Source organism: Hirundo rustica, chromosome 5 (assembly GCF_015227805.2).
Source record: "Hirundo rustica isolate bHirRus1 chromosome 5, bHirRus1.pri.v3, whole genome shotgun sequence".
NCBI lineage: Eukaryota > Metazoa > Chordata > Aves > Passeriformes > Hirundinidae > Hirundo > Hirundo rustica.
In genome coordinates, this window is record NC_053454.1 from 40,513,794 (window position 1) to 40,539,508 (window position 25,715).

The 25,715-nt window shown below is 42.4% G+C and overlaps 1 protein-coding gene across 1 annotated transcript in view; it reads right to left on the reverse strand.

The window, feature by feature from the left end:
- Positions 1-588: 588 nt before the first annotated feature.
- GATB (glutamyl-tRNA amidotransferase subunit B) overlaps positions 589-25,715 on the reverse strand; it is a 42,557-nt gene continuing 17,430 nt past the window's right edge. The window contains exons 4-13 of the mRNA XM_040065386.1: positions 23,826-24,024; positions 22,730-22,852; positions 19,487-19,600; positions 18,296-18,380; positions 17,892-17,936; positions 15,805-15,994; positions 9,201-9,334; positions 8,750-8,828; positions 3,318-3,452; positions 589-1,045 (exon numbers count right to left, since the gene is read on the reverse strand). Coding sequence (XP_039921320.1) covers positions 917-1,045; positions 3,318-3,452; positions 8,750-8,828; positions 9,201-9,334; positions 15,805-15,994; positions 17,892-17,936; positions 18,296-18,380; positions 19,487-19,600; positions 22,730-22,852; positions 23,826-24,024 — 1,233 coding nt within the window. The 3' untranslated portion in view covers positions 589-916. The remainder of the gene's footprint in view (positions 1,046-3,317; positions 3,453-8,749; positions 8,829-9,200; positions 9,335-15,804; positions 15,995-17,891; positions 17,937-18,295; positions 18,381-19,486; positions 19,601-22,729; positions 22,853-23,825; positions 24,025-25,715) is intronic.

The window sequence follows — 25,715 nt, forward strand, 5'->3', positions numbered from 1 at the left end:
CAGAGAGAAAAAAACAAACTGAAGCTGGGGCTGTCCTGTGCAGGGCAGGAGCTGGACTCCAGTGATCCTTACAGATCCCTTCCAACTCCAACTATTCTATGATTCTGCTTGTTCTGCTGTAGACTGTACAGGGCTGGGAGAAGCACATCTGCTGTTCTGAACCTCTGAGGCCAAAATGGCATGTGACCCTCAGAAGGGCTCAGGCACATCCTTCTCAGGCACTCCTCAGAACTAAGAGCAGGCACAGCAGGGATGTGGGTGCAGAACTGGGAGAAGGCAAGCAGACAATCTGACAGGGTGAGATGCTGGCACTTCTGTCTTTGGCACTACCCTTAGGCACACAGCAGCTTCAGCAGCTCGTGGCTTCATCCTTTCCCCTGTCCTCAGAAGCCAGGCAGAATGATAGCAGTGAACAGTTTTTCCCCTTCTGTTAGGCATTGAGGCGCACGTGGTTCTCTCGATTACTTCTGGGTGTTTTACTCATTGTTACTGTTGTGTTCACACTGGCAGTGAGTTACAGTGTGCATGCCCAAATGGAGTATTTGAGATTGTGAATCTCCCTTCTCATAAACAGGCAGACAGAAAAGCTGAGTTTGTACCTGCTTTATTAGAAAACTAACCCATGCCGTTTCAGCGCTCTGCATACTCACAGACACCTCTGGGAGCTTGTTTCCCAGGGCTGTGTGGAAATCACATTTCCAAGTGCCACATCAAAGCGTGGGAGATGCAAATGGCTGTATCCTGCTTTTCTCTGGCCCATCTGCCTTTGGCTGATGCATCCAGGGAAGGCTGGGACTTCAAGCTGCTTGAAGTATAAGCAACAAGCGCAGTACTGCACAATGAGACACCAAAGTTCATTTGCAGACAGAACGAAGCACGTCCTTCTTCAGTTGCTTGTGAGCTTTTTCTCTTGTGGCTACTCTGATAGCTTCTTCTCTAATAATTGCTTCACCAAAACAGGATTGGACCGTCCTTGTGTATTCCTTTGTACCAGACCAATTAACTTATTTAGAACTTTTCGATTTCCTGCCTTTATTGCCATAACCTTTAAAGAAAAAAATGCAACAGACACCATTGTTACAGGAAAACCAAACATCTTCACTCATTCCCAACCACGGTATGAATATTTTTGTTCTTTGTACTATTGTGATAAAAGACTGCATTTTGGGCTAAAGTGTTATTTATAAAAACTGCCTTCAGCTTTGCAATAAGCTCCTGCTCTGCTCCCATGAGAGAACAGCAAGTCCTTATAGCAGCAGGGCCTTAGAACTAATAGAAAGAGCTCCTCTTATTGAAAGAGTCAGAAGACACTTCTGGATTTTACAGTGTCTGCAGCCTGAACAGCAGCTTCCTGGAAAAGAGCCAGAGGAGTGAGCTGGTCTTTCCTTGCTAATAGGATCTACCATTTTGCTGAATATAATGTCCTGTTATAACAAGTAATTTGCATTGAATCAAAATCTATTTGATAATATTGGTGAGGTCCTTCAAGCACAAGACGTAGGTGGTTTTCGTTTCCTTCAAGCACATAATCCTTTGCAATGTGATGATTAATTAACTGGTCAGATATGACCTCCTATCAGACAGCCTTTGATGCACAATCACCTGCTACATTGCAAGGGCCGTGTTTAAAAGCTGAAAGGATCAGAAATTTCACCTTTGGGCCTTCCTGAAGGAGATGCTACTGCTGAAAGAGAAGCATCTGGCCTTCCTACCGTTTGTGTGGCAGGGAAGGCATTCTCTACCTTGTCAGAGTACTGGGCAGAACACAGCAGATGCAAAGAAACAGGGTAACATACTTGCAGATATTCAGGGAAGGGTTGCAGACATAGGAGCCACGCACTGTGCCAATACCAAATTCAGGTGCAAATACTGCTTCTCATTACAGTCTCTGAATTATTGTCAGTCTAAAGTCTTCTCCGTTATGTTGCACAGTGGAAAGGACTCATTGCTCTGGATGTGCTAGAAATTACCTATGTGGGGCAGAGTGCAGTACAGTCCCAGTCCTGCACTGTCATAAAGTGCTCAGCATTGGTCTGAGCAGCTGTTTAGAAGCTATTTCATTCTGAAAAAAGTTACTCTCAAAACACATTGAAGTGGGAGTGTGGTTACGGACCTTCAGCTCCTGCACTTCCCAGTCAGTTCTAACATTCTCTCCCTCTCTGCGTCTGCTTTTATGCCAGCCTGGAAATACAGCAGCACTTTTATCAGGCTCTGCAAATGAGTCAAGTCGGATGGAGGTCACGCCGACCTACTGCAAGCTCATTTTATCAAAAGCTCTTGCAGAGCTGTTAGCATCCCCCAATGAGATCTGGAGTGGGTGGTATTGTTCTCAAAAGATGTTAATGTTTTTTTCCAAGTGGCAAATGGAACTAGACATTGTTTATATTAGAAGTAAGCTATTCACTACTGCTTTTACATTTTTGCTCCAGAGAATATATAAGCACTTGTTTTCATTTTGCTTTTTATAAAGCAGATTATATAGACTCTGTCACAATCCCTTCCCATTCCTCCCTTTCATGATCTACAAGCGTTTTTTCCAATTTTTTTCCAGCTCAGACCTTGTTAGACTGAGCCACACTGGCTGCTGCGTCTTTCCAAGGAGATGGGGAAGAGCCAGTCATCCCCCACAGGGGAGCGTTTGTGTTGCTGCCACAGCCCAGCAGAACAGCAGAGGGGGCAGCAGCTGTGGAGCCGCTGCTGCTGCCGCAGGGCTCTGGCTCCTCCCCACCCCAAAGCCGCTGTCAGGCAGGAGAGCCAGTGAGGTTCCTCTCTTTGGCAGTGGACAGAGATAGGGACATGGCAAAAAGTCAGATACAAGTAGAATTTCTGCCTTGCCAGCTCTGATACAGTCTCTAATTCCATAACTAATATATGCCTTGCTGGCAAGTGACTTCAGTCTCCAGCTTCAGAACAGTTTAACAGTGTTGCCCCAATATCACAACATATGACATAAAAATCAGAGTTCTGTGGCTGGGTGGCAGGATCAGGTTAATGGCGGTACAGCTGGAGAGGGACAGGGCCCTGCAGTTTTGCTTTCCTGCATTAAAGTTTTATGGGCTCTCAGAATGACTTAGCACATTAGCCAGCCTGGTAATTTGTTTTGCAGATCATTTTGTGTAAGCTTCAGTTTCAAAAAACCCACTTAGTAAAATAAGAAAGGAGAAGAAAAGCCTGAAAATATTTTGGCAGCAGCTTTACTGCTCTGGCTCTAGAGCACAAATGCCATCAAAAGGGAAGAAAAAGAGAGGCTATTTTAACCCCCTTTCAGTGCCACAGACTGTCACAGTGCAGAAGGTTCCCAGCACCATCATAATCACCTCATTTTCTTGTCCATCAATCACTGCCTGGCAGATCTGTTCAAGCTCTTTTTGATCCTGTAACAGTTCAAGTTTCTGTTCTTTAACAATTTCAAGGGGAGTCTTCCCTTCTCCCTTCCACAATTCTGCAAGCACCTGAAAATCACAAAAAAAGCAGCAAAGGTCAGTGGCTTGACTTACCAACATTGTTTACACGCAGTATTTTGGTTACGGATCCAAGAAGCCCTATTTTCACTAAGAGGAGATTGTCTAAACATGAACAAGCCCAAGATTTAATCACGTGCCTCTCTGAAAGAGCCCTTGTATCCCCCTCCTTTTCTGCCACCTGTACAGGGACAAAGCACTGCGCAGCCTCCTGCAGTCCGGGCCCTGCCCGCTCCCCCAGTGCTGAGCACAGCCCCCTGTCCCTCGTGCCTGGAGCTGCCACTCCCTGGCTGGGACAGGAGCCACCACAGCAGGGATGGCTGCAAGGCTGCTCCTGCACCAGTACTCCTGCTCTTGTCACATCATTCACAGAACTGTCTGGGAGCAGCAAGGAAATGCATCTCCGTGAGCAATGGCTCTGCCCAGGAACTGACGATTAGCTGACTGTTGTACCAAGTCCAATCCCAGGTAACTCATCCCATTACCAGTCCTCACCAGCCGGCTGTAATGAGGATACGTATGACAAAGCACAAGAAAAATGGTGCCAAGCAGAATGAATGCAGCAGCTCCAGCCCACCTATGCATCATCTCCAACTACTGGACTGCTGGGCAAACCCAGGCCTGTGGAATAATCACTTGTTAATGCCAGTGTTTTCCTACACTGCAGCAGGGCTATTGCCCTGGAATACACTTCAGAGAAGAGAACATTTATAAAAAACCAATTTCCTTGGGCAGTCATTTTCTGTATTCCCTTTGCTTTTATTTCAAGGCCGTGGGAGGAGAGTAAGAAAACCCTTATTAAAACAGCTCGTTGTGCTCCATCCTGAGCTGAAGATATAATTGTATGTTTGGGCCATTGCTGTGTCCCAGTATGGAAATGAATGTCTTGTCCAAGTTTCAGCACTAAGTATTCCCTGTAGGATGAAGAAGAGGCTGGGATGGGAAGACAAGGAGGGGCATTCAAACTGCACGTTAAATAAATAATTTGCAGGGCGGCAAGAGAACTCAGGTGGAGTGAAGGACATGGGATGGGATCTTAACTACCCCAGCAATTTACTTCGGCATGACAGATTTTCAGGTACAAAAGACCTTTGGTTAAAGAGTTCTCTAGTCATAGCAAGTATTTAAGAACTGTGCATTCATACAATTGCTGCAAGAGGATATTTGTTTACCCGTGGCACTCTTAAGCTTTTGATGGGATCTTATCAACTCTTCTGGAGACCTTGTGAGAGGGTAATGACACACGGCTGTATTGTGGCAGCTATATCTTAATTTTTCCTTGTGAGAGGGCCAAAGGCAGATGACAATATTGAAGTTACTGATAAGCAGCCAGAGTTACAACAGCTGTAAGTAAAGCTTTCAGATCTTTATACTGAATAAATCAGTGCTGTATAGGATGTCTTTTACATGATCTTCCTTCTAGCTTGATATTTAAAAATCATCATGCCAGTGCTACCTGGAATAACCCTAGAAATAAATGTATCATATCCAACAGAGATTCAGCCTCTCTACAGCTGCTTGCCTATTTTTGTGGGTGTTTGTTTGTTTGTTGGGGTTTTTGTTTGTTTGTTTTTTTGTTTGTTTGTTGCACTCCACTGCTACTCCAGGCAGCCCTTCTGCTTCTTCCCTGAGGGATGAAGCAGGAAGGTTTTTGTCCTGGAGGCCTCCCAAGGCACCCAGACTGTATGTCACCCCTCAGAATGAGCCCTGTCCTTGCCAGGCACAGCACAGCCTCTAGCCAAACACCCTGGACAGTCTGAAGTACTGCACAAATCAGAGTGGACAATGAATAAGCCCTTTCACTCTCCAGGAAAAAGGCTGATGGATTTTTAGGACTGGTACATATTCAAGCAGGATGCCATGGGCTGCAGGAAGGGGAACTCTGCAACGAACAAAATCTATGCAGCCAACCATGGGAGTTACCCAGGAGCAACATGTACATCAGGCTGACTTAGATCAGGGGCAGGACAGCTTGAAAGAGAGAGATCCAGCTCTGATTCCCTGTTATGCCTATGCCAAATATTTCTTGGCATTGAGGAAAGCCTGCCCATTAGAAACCTTGAAGGCACCAGATTTTCTCTGTGACAGCTGCATCATGTGTCCCTTCCCATTTGGTAACAAGCATCTCCACTTAGTAGAGCAACAATGTTATCAAGGCCCTTGCTTGTTTACAGGTATGTAGGAAAGCAGAAAGAGATGTGGCCAAGACCTGTCAAAGATGCACTTTTAAAAAATGTGTTTCTCCACTTGGCAAGGAATACAAATCTAAAGAAAGCAGTTTAAAAAATGACTTCAACTCATTTACACAAACTGCCTGCACCAGCACAGGAGGATCAAATTATGAAGTCTCCAGAGCCAAAATGTGAATCTCAAGCTTCATTTCCATTACTGAAATCTCAGTAGCTTCTACTATTGATTCTTGCCTGAGTGGGATTAGATTTTAATGATGTTCTGTGGTCTCCACCTATGCAGGTATAGCAGCATTGCCCAAGATGAATTAATCAGGACTTAGACGTCTGGCTGTCATGGGCACCATATCAAACATTTTGCAACGGGTGACCATGCCAGCCGACTGCTGTGCCTAAGAATGCTCCAACTGGAAACCCTATCTGCAGTGATCTGCTGCCAAGGGCGGGAGGAAAGCAGCAGGCAGCACCCCTCCTGCAAGTCCTGTGGGCACCTCTCCTTTCCAGTGACGGAAGCCTTCATGTCTGGCAGGTGTCCCTTGGCCTCTCAGAGAAGCAGGGGGCAGGTTGGGTCCAGTCCTCCAGATGGTGTATTCGTAATTGTCAAAGCAGATGGTTCTGTTCAGATAGGGGTACTGTACTCTATCTTTCCCTCTATGGGTACTCTACTTTCCCTGCTATCTTCTTTAAAGTAGGGGTGCCAAGCAGGTCTGTTGAAGTTATTCCTACGTGGGTGACCTATGCAACTGCAGCAGCCAGCAAAAACCAAGGACTGCTCTGTTCCATGGCCTGCTGGGCATGGCTCCCCTATGAACCAATGACAAGGGTGTCTGCAAGGAGTTACTCCAGCACGGCTCTTAGCACCAGGGACAAGTTTCCACTTCCCTGGCCCAGGAACCAGCCTCCTCCCATAATGCCGTAACTCCCAGGCAGGTCTGTTACGCCAGACACGGATCTGCTGCCAGCTTGGCGAGTTGAGGAGCAAGGCTCCATCGTAGGCACGCTCCCCACTGGACTGGTTTCAGCCCTGGGTGAGCAGCACTGACTCCTGGCACTGTGGGCTTCCAAATAGCACCTCTGGGCTGGGCCACAGGCAGTGTATCCATCTGATCCAGGACAGGCTCACCCACAACCCCGTGTGCCAGCAGAGCTGGAAGCTGCTCCCTCCTTTGCACAGGCATGCCAGCCTGGAACTGCTTTGGAGACCTCTGGAGTGGGACACTATGTGTGATGGCAAGTTGGGCATGAGCTCTGTAATTACCTACGTGGTAATTATGTGAGCACACAGTGCCCTTAGCTTGGCACTGTGTCCTACCACACAATGCTCAGTGTGTACAGCCAGTGCTCACAGCTTTTATCTGCCTGTTTTACTGCCTTAGACAGAAGAGCCCGAACACAAAACCTTTTAAATAATTTAAGTGCTTAACAACTTCCTGCAGTGAGCACGTACGCGTACGCGTGTCCGTGCGCTCACCCCACTGAACCCTTCCATCCCTCCCCACTGGATCGGTGTCTGCCACTGCAGATCGTGCTCCCCTCCCCAAGAGCTGCAATTCATCTGCTGATGTATATATAGCACTTTCTGCCCTCGGGCCATCCAGCGTCTCTGCCTACTGCTGAGAATTGTTATAAACATTTGTTACTCTTCTGACATCCAAGCAACCAAAATACTTTTCTAAATGTGGCAAGGTTTCTGCAGTTTGATAGCATCATCGCTCGGTGAGGGCAAACAGTACTGCGATTTCTGGGTCCAGTTTCAGATCACTGGGGACAACATGCACATTACAAGGAGTGGGTAATTAAACAACAAATGCATTTCTGGAATTCTTGACCCTTCACAACCTGTCAGAAGTGCCCGGCACACAAATATATCACAAAGCAGAAAATCCCATAGAAGAGCATTAGTCCTCTCTCCCTACCTCCACAAGCAGGAGAGTTCAGACTGGAGTTCTGAAGCTTCCTTTTCAAACACAGACACCGAACTGATGGGTGTGCCACAACCCCGCAGGCACAGAGCTGCTCTGCATTCCAGCGCTTTTCCTATTAATACTTTATCTCCTTTTTGAAGCTTTTACTTTTCCAATACAAAATTTCCAAACACACATGCCTGAAGCCAGGCACTTAAATCCCTATTTATGACGCCTGTCTTATGCAGCTGGCTATCCACAGACGCAGACCAACTTAATTAAGAACCACAAGCATCTCCAAAAAGAGAAAACAAACCAGAAAGTTCATTCCCAGTTCATTTAACAGTTTCACTGATAAACACTGAAACAGTCACCTAATGAACTTATCTAGAGTATAATAATTAATCTGAAAAGACAAATCTTCCACATAAATGAGCTTGCAGCAATTTAAGGTGAATGACTGATTATGGCCCATCACAAAAAAGCCTCTAAATTTTGTCTACAAATACAGACGTAGTGTTCCCATCATAACCAGTTCACAATTTTAGATATAAATCATAAAGAGCTGATTTTTCAGACTGTCTTAGGCAAGATGGAAAAAAAAAACCCCAGCTTTACTTGCTTGAAAGCTTCATGACAGCACTTGCTCAAAGAAGCAAGGATAAAAGAAAGGCCAGACCTCTGCTACTTTTGACTCAGGTACACCAATGCAGAACTCCTTTTGTGACTACACTTGGATGAATTCTATCCTTTGCCATGTGCTAATGCTTGGGAACGTAGACCTTACTGTCCCCAGGAATCTGGTAACTGATACTCATCTTAACTGCAAGCCATGGATTAGCTCCCACTGACCTTTCACGCAGGCCTGACTGGAATAGTGAAACTGAGATCTACTGTCTGCTCTGTTCAGAAGCAGGATTTATTTGAGTTCAGTTCACATTGTTTCAGTCTGCTATTCGGCTTCTGCCCCCTTCTAACAGGGAATATGTAGATATAGCTCTAAGATTATATACACACATAAGGCATTTGCATCTACTGTATGTATATAGTATAGATACAGAAGTTATCCTTTATCAACACTCTAATTTCCCTTTAAAGCAACCATTGTACTGGTACACAATGATTTTAAAATTGCTACACAACTGAAGTAAGCAGTCACTGATCCAGCGTACAGCAAAATCAAAAAGGTACTTACCTGCTTTGCTGCTGTAGAAGAAATTTCTTTTTTTTCCAGAAGGTTCAAGAGGTCAGCCAGGAGAGAAGAACTGACTGGGCTAGGGAAAAAGTGGGCAGAAGTTACCTCGGAGAATAAGGTAATCTATAATAATGCATCTGTTTTACTGCTGCTTGCCTAAAGATCACACAGTTAGTAGGACAAGCTATTTTTCCTCGTGTTCAGTACTAATGGCTTGACAATGCCTTACCATCATTGCACTCTAAAGACTGACTGCTACTCTTAACTACACAATCCTCTTCTCTGCCACAGATTTGTCTAACTCCATTCAGCAGGACAGAGCCAAGGAATACGTGGAGTAACAAACTTCCCAGGTAGCAACTAAAGCAGCCATGAGCAATGGAGTGACACAGTACCAGTCATGAGAAAAGGATCCCTTTGTCTCACCACTGTAGCAATGAAGAAGACTGACCTTTCCTTTACTGTAAGGGAATGTTGTTTCAAGTAACTGAGCAGGTCGTTCAGAATCCAGCCAATTGCCTTCTTTGGCTTCATTTGGGTCTGTTTTACCACACTTTCAAAGAATTCTGCTAGTCCATCTTCATTCTGTTTAAGAAAAGTTCAATGTATCAAAGGGATACTGGAGTGCAAACACAATTACAGAATCACAGAATCCTTAGGGTTGGAAGGGACCTCTAGAGATCATCCAGTCCAACCCCTCTGCCAAGGCAGGGTCACCTAGTGACCTGGCAGGTGACAAAAGCTAGAGTTTCCAATTATACAATCACAGTCAGCATATAAATGCTCAGTCCTAAAGTAAATGTCAGTTGTGAATTCACTGCAAATTCACAAGACTTTGTAATTTTATTAACATAACAGCAGACAATCTTTTGCCTTGAACAGGAACATACAGTTTATCTGTCATCCTGTTTCAGTGGAACTTCCAACAAATGAGCGATCATTTTTTCTCTTAATACCTCCCTAAATTTGGCATTTGCACAGAAGCTTTCTCATCTTTGCAAGTGTTTTATGTATAATACTAGAAAATACAATCTCACCAGACTGTCATGCTACCTTTTACCAAGAAGAGCCTTTTTCTGAAATTGTCTGCAGCTACTTCACTCTTGATCTTGAAATCACTTGCATTTATTTTGAATTGAATGAATAAGTTTAGCTTACATTTACCCTTCAGTGATAGGAAGAGGTCATATGTAAGAAGCAGGGGTTTATTTTTCCATTTTTTTCCCGAGAAGCTGTGGTAAGCTTTTACAAAGCACACTAAAAACTCAGAAGATTTAACAGTGGGAGATTCAATTTATAGCCTAAGTGAAATCTGAGATTGTTTTTAGAAGAACAGATACTGTACAGTCTGTTGAATGCTGTGGTGTTTGTCTTCAAGGCACTGATGGACCTTTAAATGCAGCACAGAACTCACTAGGTTCACTGAAGGCTGAAGAGGTATGAAGTGGCAGCTCCTACCTTTGAAAGGAGGAATCCAAATCCAGCATGCCACTGGACTTCTGCAGTATGTGCCATAAACATACAGAAGGACAAGCCAGCTCTCAGAAGTCAGGAGGTAACAGCTTAGAGATAGCCAAGGAGCTATTCTAAGTATACAGTCATCACAGCAAAAACATTTCTCAAGCACACACTGACTGCAGCCAGATCTCTGAACAGTTATGAGCAAAAAGAGAGCAGGGTAACCAAAAAAGAAAGCCTGAGTTCTCCACTCACTTCCCATCAAAACACTCTCATTTGTCCTTGTTTTTAAAGGCCATTTACTGCCATAGCAATACAGAATTTTAGACTTTCCTTGTCCAAACTCTCACAACACAAACTTCCAAAAGCTCTGGATACCACATTTTTCATTGATAATGATGACTTTTGATGCTTTTGAGAAGACTGCAAACTACTGATCTCTGTTCTGTGAAAAAGAACAAAATGTACCTAGATTAATGTCTGTTCTGTAAAACTGGTGTGACAAAAATCAGACCCATCCCCTTCACCTTGAGACCATGACCAACGAAACCAAGTTGTCAGTCTGGAAAACCACTGAGGTCTTTTGCGAACCAAGGTAAACCTTTTAACTCCCACTAGTTATCTATCTAATCCACATAGACATCATTCTCTTCTTCTCCAGCATTCTAATTTAACTAGCAGTTACTCTCTAATCAAATTATGCAAAACCACGGCTAAATAAACTAGGGGAACAAATTCAACTTAAAAACAGTAAAGGAAAGACAGGATTATCAAAGCACAGTAAACTTGATTAAAAACTGTATGTTAAGCAGAATTCCTAGAACAATGTATTGACAAGTACTGTACTCTTTCTAATTCACCTCAGGATTCAATAGCACAAACAAACACTCATTATTTAAACTGTGGGTTCCTTTACACAGCAACGATTGTCCAATCTAGGTAGGAAAAAAGTGAACAAGTCTGAATGCTGGTTTCTTTACAAATGCTGCAGAAGGTTTTACAAACATTCCAGGCAGAGTAGGTCTAGCTATAACATTATGCACAGGCAAATAATGTCTGCAGATGCTGCATGTCTGGATGCAGCTACACAGCTCAGACACAGCACATCCAGCACTTCCACCATGTATAGGCTACAGAACGTATCCCTAGCAGTGTGTACATCCAGATTTCTGGATGCTTACAGCCTGGCTGGAGTTATAGTTCTGATCCTGCTGCCAGACCTTTGAAAAATCAAGGACAAACATATGCAGCCTTCTCATTTTAATCAGATGACTTCCAGGCAGCAAGTGCAGAAAATCCCAGGAAAATACAGGGAGACAGACTTACGTATGCTACCAAGTCTCTGAACCCCAAACTCGCTACTTGTGCACACATAACCAGATACATTCCCCAGAATTCCCTTGCATTTCGTTTTGGTTTTTTTAAAGCAACTGTCATTTTCTGTAGCCAAAGAGAAGGAAAACCCAGTAATGCTAGACTGAAATAAGTAAGGCAGTGTCAAAACATCAGAATGACTGACAGAAATGAAACATTTTCCTTATTTTCTTGTCATATTAAAAAAATGTAGGCATAACTTGATTAGCTTCAGTTTCTAGATACTGCACTACTTGACTTTTATTTGGTTTACATTTTGGTAAACTTTCTTCCTGCCAAATTCACTCCAGCTACCAACAGACTCACAGACCTGTCCCTTGCGGCAAATCTGAGCTGAAAACCACCGCATGCTCCAACATGCTGGATTTACAGGAATTCCTGTTCTCTCTTCATTCTAAATACTTTAAACTTCATTGAAAGAAACTCAGAAATCTGGAATAGTAGCATCATGTTTGTGATCCAGGCCACTCTGTGCTCCCATTACACTTGGTGTGTAATATGCTGTAATTTATTCATGCGAATCTCACTGGCATGAAACCCGACATACCAATATTTCAGTCAGATGAAAATTTCTTTCTTAAACATGGTTTAAAATGATCATTTCCTAGCACTGAGATGTGAAAAACCCTAGTGGTGTAGTGATTTCAGGTACCTTTTAAAGAAGTTTAAACAATACTTTATTTTAGAGAATACCGTGGGTATTCTTTAGGTACAATCTTTAGGGACATTGGGACTGTAACGCAAACTTATTCTTTTAAAGATCAGTAATGTTTCCCAAAGAACTAAAGAAGAAAACTGCTTCAATGTTCACAAATAAAATGTCATTTGCTGCTTTGTTATTCCCATTTTCACCATCACAGCTCCTACAATAACCAACTGTGAGGTACCAATTGTTGCAAAAACGTACAAGGCTGTCAGGGGAAAAAAACCCAGAACACCCAGTAGACAAGCAGACCAGTCAAAGAAAGTTCAAACTTTTTCCTAAAGCTTCTTGTAAAATGATTTGAATTCTAAAAATAAGCATAAGTTCATCTGCACACTAACACGTATGAGAATGGCATGGCATAAAACAAAATAATCAAAACCAATTTCTCCAGCAACCCCCTTCTGACTGTTCGAAGGAGTCGCCAGTGTGATTGTTCCACCAGGGCAATCAGCCCAAATGGAACAGCCATTTTTATCTGAGTAAGCTGAGGAACAGGAGATGCACAGGAAGACTTGGAATTCACATGACAAAGGAAGTGATCAGACTGGTTTTCTTCTCATGCCATACTGTGCCAATCGATGTATTTTCTGGTTGGACCTCAGCACGCATTTTGAAAATGAAGCATTGCATTTATACATTAATGTCTATGCCAATATATCTTATTTTTTTACTCAACAGATAGCAAGATGAACATACTGTAATACCATAACTGGCAAAATTGTTAGATATCTCTCCTTCCTGACTGATGTATTTGCCAGCTTATCAGGTTACAGAGCAAAGTAGAAATTGAATGAAGAAACCAAGTACCCAAATACCATGGAGTCTACATGGCTCAAAGAATTATATCCTTATGAGTAAGAATAGTTCTGCCTGAAGAAAAATCAGAAACATAATTTATTTCTGCAATTTCTATAAAACTGCCAAGAATGAAGCCGTTTACACTTAAGGCATTTCAGATATGAAGATATTAATAGGGTACTTCTTCCCTTTCAGTACATGCTGTAATTAGGCAAAGGAAAAACCTCAGTTTCTCAGCACCACAGTGTTTTCAGGCAGCTCCTTTGCATGAGGACAAAGCTCTGGAAGCAAGCTCGGGAGCTAACCTGCGTGCTGGCGTACGTATGTTTGTAACTTCGGCACAAAATGCTTTCTCTATCAAGTTGGTGCAGAACAGACTTTGCATCTTAGAGCCATTCCTCCACAACTGCCATTTATTTAATGAGCACTCCTGGGCGCTCTAACCTGAAGGAATGCTCATTAGATGTGTGCATCTGGCCCTATCAGCAATCCTGCGCAGCCTCTGATGGCAAGCTGAAGGCAGCGACGGACACGGCGCTTCCCGATGAATTAACGGGTGTCCCAGTGCACAGGCGAGCAGCTCTGGTGGGGAGCGTGCAGGCTGACATTCTAATGCACAATAAAAGGAGACCCGCAACGGAGAACGCGCTCGCTTCGTGCATGCAGATGGATGCATTAGCTTATTACAAGCTGAATCCCAAATTTCAGCTCGGAGCTCATTAATTGTCTTACACGTCGCAAAAAGGAAAAAAAAGGAAAAGGGGAAAAGCAAAGGCAATAAAGGATTTCAGAGAACAGCTGAAAGAAAGGGCAGTTGATGAAGCAAACATACAGGGCTAGTTGGCAGAGATGACAGAAGCCACCCATACCAGCAACTTGATCCGCACAAAAGGTGGGCTGATGCCAAGTGAAAGGAGCGGGTGCCGTGGAGTTCATGTTCTAAAGAGGGTGCCGTGGTTTGGATTTGTGACCACAGCAACGCCGACAACACACAGGTGTTTTGGCTACTGCTGAGCAGCACTTTCTGTCTCCACTCTGCCCCCCGCAGCAAATAGGCCAAGGACGAGCACAAAGCCAGGTGGGGGCACAGTCTAACAGCCAACCCAAACTGCTTCTACTTCATGTCCTGCTCAACAGGGAAAACTGAGGGAAGGGCATTTTGGGGGATGTAGTCAGAGCCATTGGCTGCAGACTGGCAGCAGATCAGGCTAATTCTGGGAGTGGGGAGTAATTGTATTTGCATCATTTTTAGATTTTCCCCTACTCTGTTCCTTCACTTGTGTTTCTCTCAAACCACAAGCCTTACTTTTGCTTTTCCTAATCTCCTCCCTGTACTACTGGCTTGGAAAATGAACAAGCAGCTGTAGTACTTAGCAGCTGGCAGGACCAATGCACTACAGAGAGGAAGAAGTAGAAAAATTCAGAAAGAAAGGATGCAGGACCTATCTACCCTTTCTACTCCTATGTTTATTTTAGTATGTTAGAAATGTGTGAAAAAAATGCACGCATGAACAGGAATACTGGCCGCAAAATCACGTTTTGCAGCTTATACAATGAAATAGAAAGGTAAGAACTGCTGACACCTCTTAATACTATGACTGCAGTCCTGTGACTTTGATGAGAATTATGACTCACCTGCCCACCAAACAGTCTGCAACTCACTAAAATGGCACAGCAGCACAAAAGCAGTTTTCCTAACAGCTTTCCTCAGAACACAATCATTTTCTTCCTGTAAAATCAGTCTCTGTACAAGTGTATTAAATTACAGACGTACAAAGAAGGGATATGAGGTAGTTATGTGCAGTGCTCTCCATTTTTAGTCAAAGGAAAGGATCTCCTCCAGAGGACAATTTAAAGTACTTACAGTTCTGCTCTGAATCTCACTCTGAAAAAGTCCTTTTCCTTCTCTCTCCATTAATGACAGTGGTATCCAAAGCAGGACATTCTCCTAGCTTAGCTGGGTATGTGAAATGTCTAATCTAGGATGAGTATACTAACTCCCTCCCCAGAGTTACCACTGGCAACGAGAGATGACAGTTTGCATTTAAGAAGCTCTTAGTCGTCTAGAATAGTTTTGGGAGTTAGGAGATTTTGCTGTTACTTACTTATTTATAACTGTATTTGGCACACTGTCTCCCTTCTCATCCCCTCTTCTGAACCTATCCCTGGTAAACTGCACCATGAGGTCAAAGTTGAAACTGTGCAACCGTTTGGTACATTTCCCTAGGAATAAATCTGGGGGGAAGGAGGGGGAGTGTTTCCAATAATGTGGAAGGTAGGTCAAGGAGCACACAAAGCTGACAGATTTAGACTTTGGATTTTGGTTCCCGTTCATTAAAAATGGTCAGTGCGCCCAGCCTTGCAGCAGGCCCAGAGCTGAAGAGCAGACGCAGACACAAGGGTCTGTATCCAGAAGCTGCACATTTGTTGCAGTCAGTCAGGGCTGCATCAATGTCTAGACAGACAAGATCAATACTAAGTACCAGTTATTCGACCGCTCTTCGTGTGAGAAACACTTCTTGACACACTGTGTCTGGTTCATTTTTTCCACCATCCTTAGTGGATGGCTGCATGGTATGAAGCATGCACTGGACAGGCTTCTGAGTTAGAATATTCATGAGGACTGACAGCCGGTTAATATGACATTTGTAAATCTTTTCAAGAACCATCCAACTTTGAAGTTTCTAGGCTTATTTTAGCACTTGATCAATAGACCTACCAATAACGTGAAGCTGTGTTCAGGAAGAATACCATACTGTTCAACAAGCTTTTCTCTCTTCACACTGGGGAGGTCAGGAAGTCTCTCATGAATCCAATCAATATTTATCACTTGCTGATGGTTCATATTAGCTGGCAAAGATTTTGCATCATACAGAATCAATGGGGGAAGGTTTGGCTCTGGCATGAACCTAGTAAAAACGAAGGAAAACTCCTTTATAATTATTTTCACTCAGAAGCTAAATAACAAGGAATAAAATTTATATCACAAGTTTATACTTCCATGAAAGCTGTACCACCCTTTCAACTAAACAAAATATTAAAAACTAATGACTTGGTATATCACTGGTAAGTAGAAAGGTATCAGGCCCCAAACTGTTGCAAAGCCTCTCTTTTTTTTCTTCAGGGATTTTCCCACCAATTGTTAAAGAGTTTATAATACAAAAGGGGTAATTCAAACACTTCTGCACCAAAAATAATATTAAAAAGTCCCAATAGCACCAGTAAAAGATATGGAAACAGCCCACTCTTTTTGGCATCAAGCATAAATTACAGACCTGGAGAAAGATGGGAGTGGGCTGGCAGGGAAGAACTTGGATTGACAGCCAACTGCCAGGAGTGATCTGGGCAGGCTGTAACCTTTTCCAGCCAAACTTCAAAAATCTTGATGAAATCTCATGCTGTGCTAAAAGCAAAGTTACTGTGCTCAGCAGGGTGCCATCACAGAACAAAAGGCTCCCTTAAAGAGAAGGCCAATTCAAATGACTCAAATAACTGCGATTGAAGCAGAAACTTCACTCTTATATGATCAAACAAGGGGTTCAAAACCACTAGAATAAAGGGCTATAATGATTTCTATTTAAAATCTACCTAAACATAGAATTTAAGATTAATGTATAATGTGCAGCACTGTTACAAAAAACCCTAAAAAACACAGTTTACAGTTCAATACTGTTCATAGTCTTAGTACTAGTAATAATCTTTACCATCTTTTTTTGAAATATCTTAGACTCATCAGTTTTGTCTAGGTTTTAATGAATCTTCTTCTGCATTTTTTCAAATTAAATCTTTTTAAATAAGCCTCGTGCCTGCCCCTACCATAACAAGGATTTCACACAATGAGCACTGCTGCATTTCTACAAAAACATAATCTAAAAGGCACATTTAAATTCAAAGTTTGTGGGATGTTTTCAAAATTGTTGCTCTGCTGTAGCAAGATCAGTGGTAGAATATAAGATCTAACAGGAACATAGAGCAGACAAAGCTAAGAGGCTCTGGAAGTTCTCCTGCAGAACGGCAAGCCTCCTGCTGGAAAGTGAACTCTGGGAGTAACAGGAAGCTCTCTCTGGGACGCAAAGCTAGGGAACTTCTGGGAGGATTGGCACTAGGATGGCCCTAAGCAGCTGTGCTGCTGCCTTGCAGTGTTGCCTCAGGACTCGTTCCCAGCAGCACTGCTTTCCAACAGGACCCACACCTTGTCCCCTCAGCCCTAGAGCTAAATCCTTCCCAGGTGACTTTATGGTTCAGTGACTGTCATCTCACACTTATGGAAGGAAAAGTACTTAGCAAGGTAGCACCTTCATTAGGTCTACAAAGAACTTCAAGGTAGAAACCTGCCCATGAAATGCTGACACCTTTCAATAGCAGCTAGGATTTTCAAACACTGATCTGTGATCACAGAATTGAAGCATGGAGAGGCAGGGTCCGGTGCGTTTCTCTCTGTATTTACTTAAAGCAGGCACAACGCTGAACTCAGAATATTCTGATGTTTTATGTCAGGCATTCTTAAGAATACACTTATACTGCCCATAAAATAAACCTTCAACTTTCTCACTTTGAGCTAAAGTACTCCCAGCCTAGTCTTTGGGAAAGGTCCAGGGGTTGTGCCAGAAATGAGACACCAATCCAGATCTGAACTGCTCAGACTAGCACAGATTTTGATAGGTCTCTGCCCCTTCCAGTGGAAGGTAAACTTCCAACACATATTCACTGTACTGACTAACTTTACATCCTTATTACATCAGCTACACTTCAGAAATTTAATAAATTCTCAGTTTGTGAAATGTTAAGTCTGTTTAAAAAAAATACCGATAATCCTGTTTTCCTTCTTTGTCTCTCATTGGTACTGTGCACCTAAAATAAAAACAAAACAAGATGTAGTTAGAGATACACCACAGAACTAGTGCTATGTCAAAACCATAACCCAAAACCATTGCCTCATGAAAATTAGGAGAGCCTCTTAAAACCACTTCAAAGAATAAGTGCATGTAAGAGGGCAGTCATTTTCACAGACACTGCTTGATGCAGCACACAATCTGCTGTGAAAAAGCCTCAGCCTTAAATTACTCCCTATGAGGAGACTATACTTGTGAACATTAGCTTTAGAAGACACAAGTTGAGCAACATTATATTACGGCTCCTGATCATGTCACTAGGTACATGTGGGCACTCAAAAGCAGCTATTCCTATGTTCCTCCAAAATAAAAACTCACCCAAGCTTGGAATCAAAGGCTCTTGTTTCATTCAAAATTGTCCCTCCATTTTCAAGTTCTTCAATTTGCCTCTGTATTTCATAGTCTGACATTAATAAAAGAAAAAAGAATAAGCTTGTTAGACTACACTATTATCTTTAGTGCACTCCACTATTTCATTTTTCACTGCTATATCATAATGGAAGACGTTGTTGTTTTCACCTTAATGAAATCAACAGCAGTAGTTATAGGCAGAATTATCAGTCACTGTCTCTCTCCAGCACGGTTTCTTTCTTTGTGTGTTTTCCTCATCTGGTTTCATTTCCTTTAAATGGAAACCATTTTCTCCCAGGCACTGCAGTCAAGTCATACATTCCTGGTGACCTTGCAGTCACCTAGTTCAGCTTTCTTTTGGAGATACATTTGGATACATTTTGGAGATGATTTGGAGTAACAATCAGCTTTTTTTTCCCTCATACCCAAGCTGCATCTGAACTTCACACATACCGTGCATCATACTCAGGGGAAAGCAAACATCTCCACTGGAGGACACAAAACCACCACTACTGTATTTTAGTAATGCTAGGCATTGAACCACCTGCTCCATTCTTCTTGTAGGCAGAGGTTTTACTGCAAAAAACCTGCAGACTAACATGCCTGCTCTTCCCAGAGTATCCCATACTAAGATTTATTCTGTCAGGGAGCAGCAAGAGTGGGGCTGCTCCATAAAGAGGGATAAGCCAGGAGTGAAGGGTGACCAGAGCCCAGGCCGTGCTCTCATGCTCTGAAGCAGTCCCACTGGTCTGAAGAGCATGAGCAGGGACAGGTACTACTAAAAAGGCCTCTGACAGTGCCCAGCAGGGTGAGGGGATGAGCTGAGTCCAGGGTCCATCCAGGGAGCTCAGGGAGAAGCACAAGGAGCCAAGTCCTGAGACAGGACTGGGAGCAAGCCTACAGAACAGGTCCAAGGTCCATTGGGAGACAGGACTGAAAACTGGCACATCTGTGACACAGCCACTCAGGCAAGATCTGAAGGCCCCAGCCTGAGCCTAAATGGTACTCCTGTACCAGGCAAGGCACATGGAGGAGACACCCAGGTGAAGCTCATCAGGGCATTTAAGACCAATTACTGCACTCAGGAGCCTGACATATTTCATCTCATACCACATAAAATACCTAAAATGCTCTTGTAATGAAGCAACCACCGTTTACCTACTGCTTTTGCCAGAAATCGTATGCTATTGATATTCTTCACTTCAGTCCTCACTCCGTAAGGCTCTCCAGGATGATGCACAGAAACATTGGCATCCACTCTCAGCTGACCCTCTGTAAAAGGAAATTTTATTAACACAACAGCCTGCCCTGTACACTAGAGTTAAGAACCTTGGAATGGGTTAATAAACTGCATTTTATGTGCAGTGCCTTAAGAGCAGACTTCTCTATGTTCAGAAAGGAGTAGCAACCACTTCATCATAGCTTTCTGTTTGTGATTCCATCTCAAGGCACTCCCTTGAATCATTCAAAATAATTTTAAATCATTGCTCATAATTCATCTCAGAAAACTGCGTGGTGCAGTGCAGCACAGATCCTGTAAGCCATACACTGAAAAGAGCTTCTGATTCACAGCTCTTATTAAATAAAGGGCAGAATTAGACAAGCAAAGTGGTGGATTGTGAGCTTCCATTCCTCTCAAAGCAGCACAAAAATACCTTCTGGAATTACAGTTTGATGGATATATACTACCCTAGCATAGAACACAAGAACTTAAGGTTATGTTGAACAGATTTACTAAGGTGTTCTTGGAAATTTACAGCTCAAGGACAAAATGTGAGAAGCAGTGGATTTTTTTGTAATTCTCTCCCTCTCCTTCAGGAAATTGCAATCTTACCCCCCAAAATGTCCCTGGCTGCCAAAAACTATACAAAGTTTTATATAAAATGGACCAATGTCCTTAAAAATTTTTAATGACTTAACCACAAGGAAATCATAATTGTATCTTTCTAAGTATTATCTCTCTATTCTTCCGAGAAGAAAAGGCTTGCCACAGTTATCAGCTGCTGGGAATACACAAACAGGAGAGGTTGTATTACATCCTGGAATGTTAAGAAACATTATTTTCCCCATATTACACAGTGAACATCTGTAGCCTTTTCCTGTGTTTTTTTTTTAAATTCTCTTTTTTTTTATTTTAAATACAGATGAAAAGAAACAAATGCCTACTGATTGGATACATAATAATATTATAGAATTATAAATGAGAGTGCAAAATGACTCAGTTAAAACTGTGAAGACGCTATGGCTTCAGAGCCCATTCCGGTCAATAGATTTAAATTGACCGGCGAGGCTTTGGTACAATTTGTAAAAGCAGGCTGGATGACAGCACACTAATTTCCTCTGTCTTCATAGAGCCTTGCCAGACATGCAAATGAGACAAAGATGCTGGAATGACCCAAAGTCTCTTTCAAGGGAAGTGTTTTGCATGTGCTGCCTCTTTGGGGTGAAACTCGTACTTGTTCCAAACAAGGAATAGTCTTGTCCTGCCCTTGCTTCATTTGAGACATGACCTGTTTCTCCTTGGATGTAGGTGTCAGTGTGATCAGACAATGAATTTAATCAGGCATAAGCAAAAGACCCAGAATACGAAAATTCCTAAAAGAAAAAAAAAAGAAGGGAAAAAAAAAAGAAAAAAAAAGAAGGAAAAAAAAGAAGGAAAAAAAAGAAGGAAAAAAAAGAAGGAAAAAAAAGAAGGAAAAAAAAGAAGGAAAAAAAAAGAAGGAAAAAAAAGAAGGAAAAAAAAGAAGGAAAAAAAAGAAGGGAAAAAAAAGAAGGAAAAAAAAGAAGGAAAAAAAAGAAGGAAAAAAAAGAAGGAAAAAAAAGAAGGAAAAAAAAGAAGGGAAAAAAAAGAAGGAAAAAAAAGAAGGAAAAAAAAGAAGGAAAAAAAAGAAGGAAAAAAAAGAAGGGGTGGGGGGTGTTTTGCTTTTTGTTTTGCTTTTTTTTCTTTAAGCCAGCTTACTTTTCTTCCACTTTGCAATGAAAGCATCTTTCCATCTCTTTGTTGTTAATGAAATAACATCTGATAGAACTGGGCACATGTCTTTACTGTACATGCAAAGGCCCCTAAAACCTCCACTGAGAAAGAAAAACAAAAAAATCCAAATATTTTTATAGCTAACTATCCTGGAAGAAAAGTATCTCCAATACTGAGATTCTCATATAAAGTCAGAAATCTCCCTGTGATAAAAGATATCACAGTGCAATTCCAATGGCAATCTTAGGGCCAATTCAGTAGTGAAAAATGATTGCATATATGTATGCTCACGAAGGCCCTTGAAGGAGCATCCAAACTGGCTGCTTAATACTGACAACTGTGCCTTATTTGACATGTGGGACACTTGTGTGAGAAAAGAGTCAGAGAAATAGATAATGTCTAGCTATTATTATCTCCCGCTATATTAAATTAAAGTTGCATAAGTAGCCCGCATTTATTGGATCCCATTTATTGTGTGATGCACGGACCACTCTGACTCAGTTCTCCAGGAGACATTCACTTGTATGGACTGAATTTGTTGCCAGACAGTGAGGCCAACTGTCACAGGCAAAAATATAGCTTACACTGTGAACATTATTAAGCAGCTGCTAACTGTGATATGTGTGGAGGGGATGAATGTCTGAAAGTCTTTTAAAGTCTTAAGCAGATGTCTGCTATATGCTACCAGTAACCATGAGCTGCTTGTAAATTTTGGTAATTTTGAGACAGAGGAAAAACGGCATGATTTGAATCCTACAATCAGTGAGACAGAATCACCAGTTAGGAGGCTGAATGCAGGCTATGCTTCTGCACATCACCTATTGTGAAAATCGGAGCCTTAAAATTACAGAAAGAGCTGGTGCCAAAAGCAACATTTCCTGCAAGAGGAAGTGGTCTCAGAAAGGTAGGTAATCTTGGCTAAAATTAACTCCAGCACCTATTTCTGTCCATGCTGTTGTTTACTCCATCTCATCCATGACACCAGCACAAGTTTACTGCCTACATCAATTTATGACTAGCTGAGACCTGACACTTAGAAGATGATCCATGCTCCCACTACTTTGTCCCTTCCGTACTCTACAACTAATCCTTGCTACAGATCTTCTGTGCTGCAGTGCTGTGGCAAGCAAGATGGAGACGGGGAGAAGCACCACAAGGACCCTGGGGACATTTCTTCCTGCCTAGCTTTATCCTGTAAAGTTATTGTGTGAGAAAACATAACATCTAGCATGGCAAAGCTCTGCAGACAAAGGCAGGCCTATAAGCATGGCAGACATTAGGACAGACTCTGAGGATTGTAATAACAACAGCTAGAAAGGGCTATGCATTACAAGCAACCACAGAACAAAATAACCAGAAGCTGCAAACCCCCTGCAAATGCAGAGAATTACTGGTGACAAGGGAACATGCCTTTCTCCCCTCAGTACCTGCCATGACTGCCTGGCTGCTCCCAAGTGTTTGCAGAATGAGTTGAAGCTCTCTGACTGCTGCAGCTGCTTCTTCCCCACAGCACATATCAGGCTCCATGACAACCTCCATGAGACCGACTCCTAGCAGGGAACGAGACAGGAGATTTTCAATGATAGCTTTTGATCTTGGCATATGAGAGTGCAACTGGCTAACACATGAAAGAACTTGGGCTTCCTAAAAATATACATAACCCCCATCGATTATTTAGTAACTGTCACAGTGGGCCTAGCTACAGATTGCTATAAAAACTTTTCCTGCTATTTTTTTAAAGTAACAGACAAACTGCAGACAACCCTCCACCCTTTGATGAGATGCAGATCAGAAGAACCCATTCCTCTTCTGCCTTCCTCTAGAAGGACTCTCATTTGAAGCCAGATGCAAATTTATTTATCTTAAACTAATTCTGGAGCAGGCAGAACTGTAAACAGATATAATCTCGTTTTTTAGCTTCAGGACCTAGCTTTCAAGGAATCTGAGCAGCCACAGCCCTCAGCTTCAATGGACACCAGAGTACTTTGTCCCAGTTAGACTAGGCCAGCCTCGTTGCTGCCTATGTTGTGCACTTCTCTGGATCACTCCATTTACAATTTCCAAGTAAAAAGAGGAAATCTACATTTCTTCAAAGCTAATAATTAAAAGAAATGTCTGACTCATGCACCAATAGATTCCAACATCTACTCTTTCTATACACAAACTTGATTCACTAGATCTATTTTATTTTATTTTTTTAACAACACGTACAGAGCAGAGCTTAAATAGCTGAGGGCTCTATGTGACTGACACAGTTTTGAGCAAACTGGACCCTAGAGATTTCTAACTTGGTAATGCCAATTGCCATCAACCAACAGCCAATGGGAAAGGTTTACTGGCCATTAAAAAAAAAACAGGTATTCATCTGCTTCAAGTATAACAGTCGTTTTCAAAAATATTTTTTTCAACGAGAGAGCCATTAAGCTGTTTTTATTTTTTTGCCTGTTTCCTGTCATCTGTTTACCTTTAAAGACCCATCTTAACCCAAAAGGAGGAGAAAAATAGGAAAATAATCCAGCCTACCAGCCCTATTCAAGTCCACAAGAGTTTGGCACCTTGTGTCATCATGGAGACTTTTTCCACTGTCTTGCTCCAACTGAATTTGTTTAATCCTCACAGTTTTGGTCACCATCTGGCTCATCTTGTTGTCTATGCAGAGAGTGTATGACAGACTTCCATTCACTGCAATAGGAACTCTTTGCTGAGTGATTTGATAGCCAGCCTGTCAACGAAATTAGCTTTATACTCAGCTGAAACATTCACTTTTCAGAAAGCAGACCAAGTGCAAATATAATTGACTGAGAACAAAAGTGAAAATGCAACATCTTTCATAGTGACCTATATAAGAGGAGTGAGAGAATACATGCACATGTAAATTCAAAAGTTACTTTGCTTAGATAGAAAGGAAGCAAGCTAAAAGATGAGTCAGAATTCAACATAACTGTAAGAAGCTGAAAGTCTGGAAAAAATATGAGGACTCTTCAATACGGACAAATACACGACATCATACTAATGCTGAAATAATCAATAATCAACTGCACAATCTCTTGCCAAGGATGACGAAATTCTCTCATACTGCTCTGGGGCAGGAAGAGGACTGGAGGAGGTTCTTCCACACCTGTGGTCCCATGATCACGTTACACCTTGTTTGAAGCCAGTTACTGTACTTCCATCCCCAAGCTGGGGCCATAACTCATCCTCCCGAAAGGCTGCAGATCCCTCTCTGTCTGTTCCAAATTGTACTCATTAGAGGGGAGGAGAGGGAAGGGGTGGAGGTGTGGAAATCAAGAAAATGAGAAAGCTCTATTTCATTAATGTAGCACATGAATGAAAGCACATCTTGTAAAAGACAAGACACTGCAACCCCACGGAATGCACACGGCTGATAAATGCCACCTCACGCCTGGGACTCCACTCCAATGGGAAACTGCTGCCCAAAACAGTGGCTGCCCGTGACAGGGTATTGGAGTAACTGCAGTGATGTAAAAATAGAGAAGTGAATCAATGACAGCTGAGGTGGGGTTCCCTTTGTTTCCTCCTTCCCTGCCTGCCTATGGTGCTAGTGGTGAAAATGAAAAAAAAGTCTACCAGACACAAAGTATTTGGGAAGAGTATTTGCATATTTTGCAGGGATGACAAGCTTACTCTAAAATATAGAGATGGTGAATTCCAGGGCACTGGAATGGAGAACAGTGGTCTGGCCCTGTCAACACCCCAATTTATATATGCAGTGAAGTACATGACCTGCTAGACATAATCACTGTAAGAAAAATAGAATAACTGACTCTCTGCAGCCTATGCTAATCACAGGCTCTTCTCATCTCCTAAAAGTTCTCATTAAAATGATTCTTTTAAAGGCTGAAATATTGAGTGACAATAAATAATATGAATCCCATTTCCCATCCAAAGCCCCCTTTTCAGGAGTAACAATAATCCCATTGTCAAATGACCCTAAGAGCTGGATTTATCTGCTCTGTTCAGCTCATTAGCCTAAACTCTGCATCTTATTACAGGGTTCCTGACTAGACTGTTCACTACAAAATGCAGGTCGGGCAGTTTATTGTCAGTGCTTAAACTGCAGAAGTCAGTCAGAAAAAAGCCAGAATTACATGTTTCAAGCTAATGAAACGTGTCAGCATCTTCCCGACCAAATCCCCATGCTTATGTGACCAGAGGATCCTGCAATTCACATCTGCAGAGTCCCCCAGTTTCTTCCACCTCAACTGCTCTCTTGGACACATGGATGTGGATTCTTTCCCAGGACAACATTCACCCATACAGCTGCTATCAGTCTACTGATAGCAGACATCACAGGAATATGAGAGTGATTTCAGTTTAACAGAGTAAGCACTAAAGGTTATTTGCAAACAATTTGTCTGTGATGTTTTCGATGTTTCTTCATGATGTGTAAAG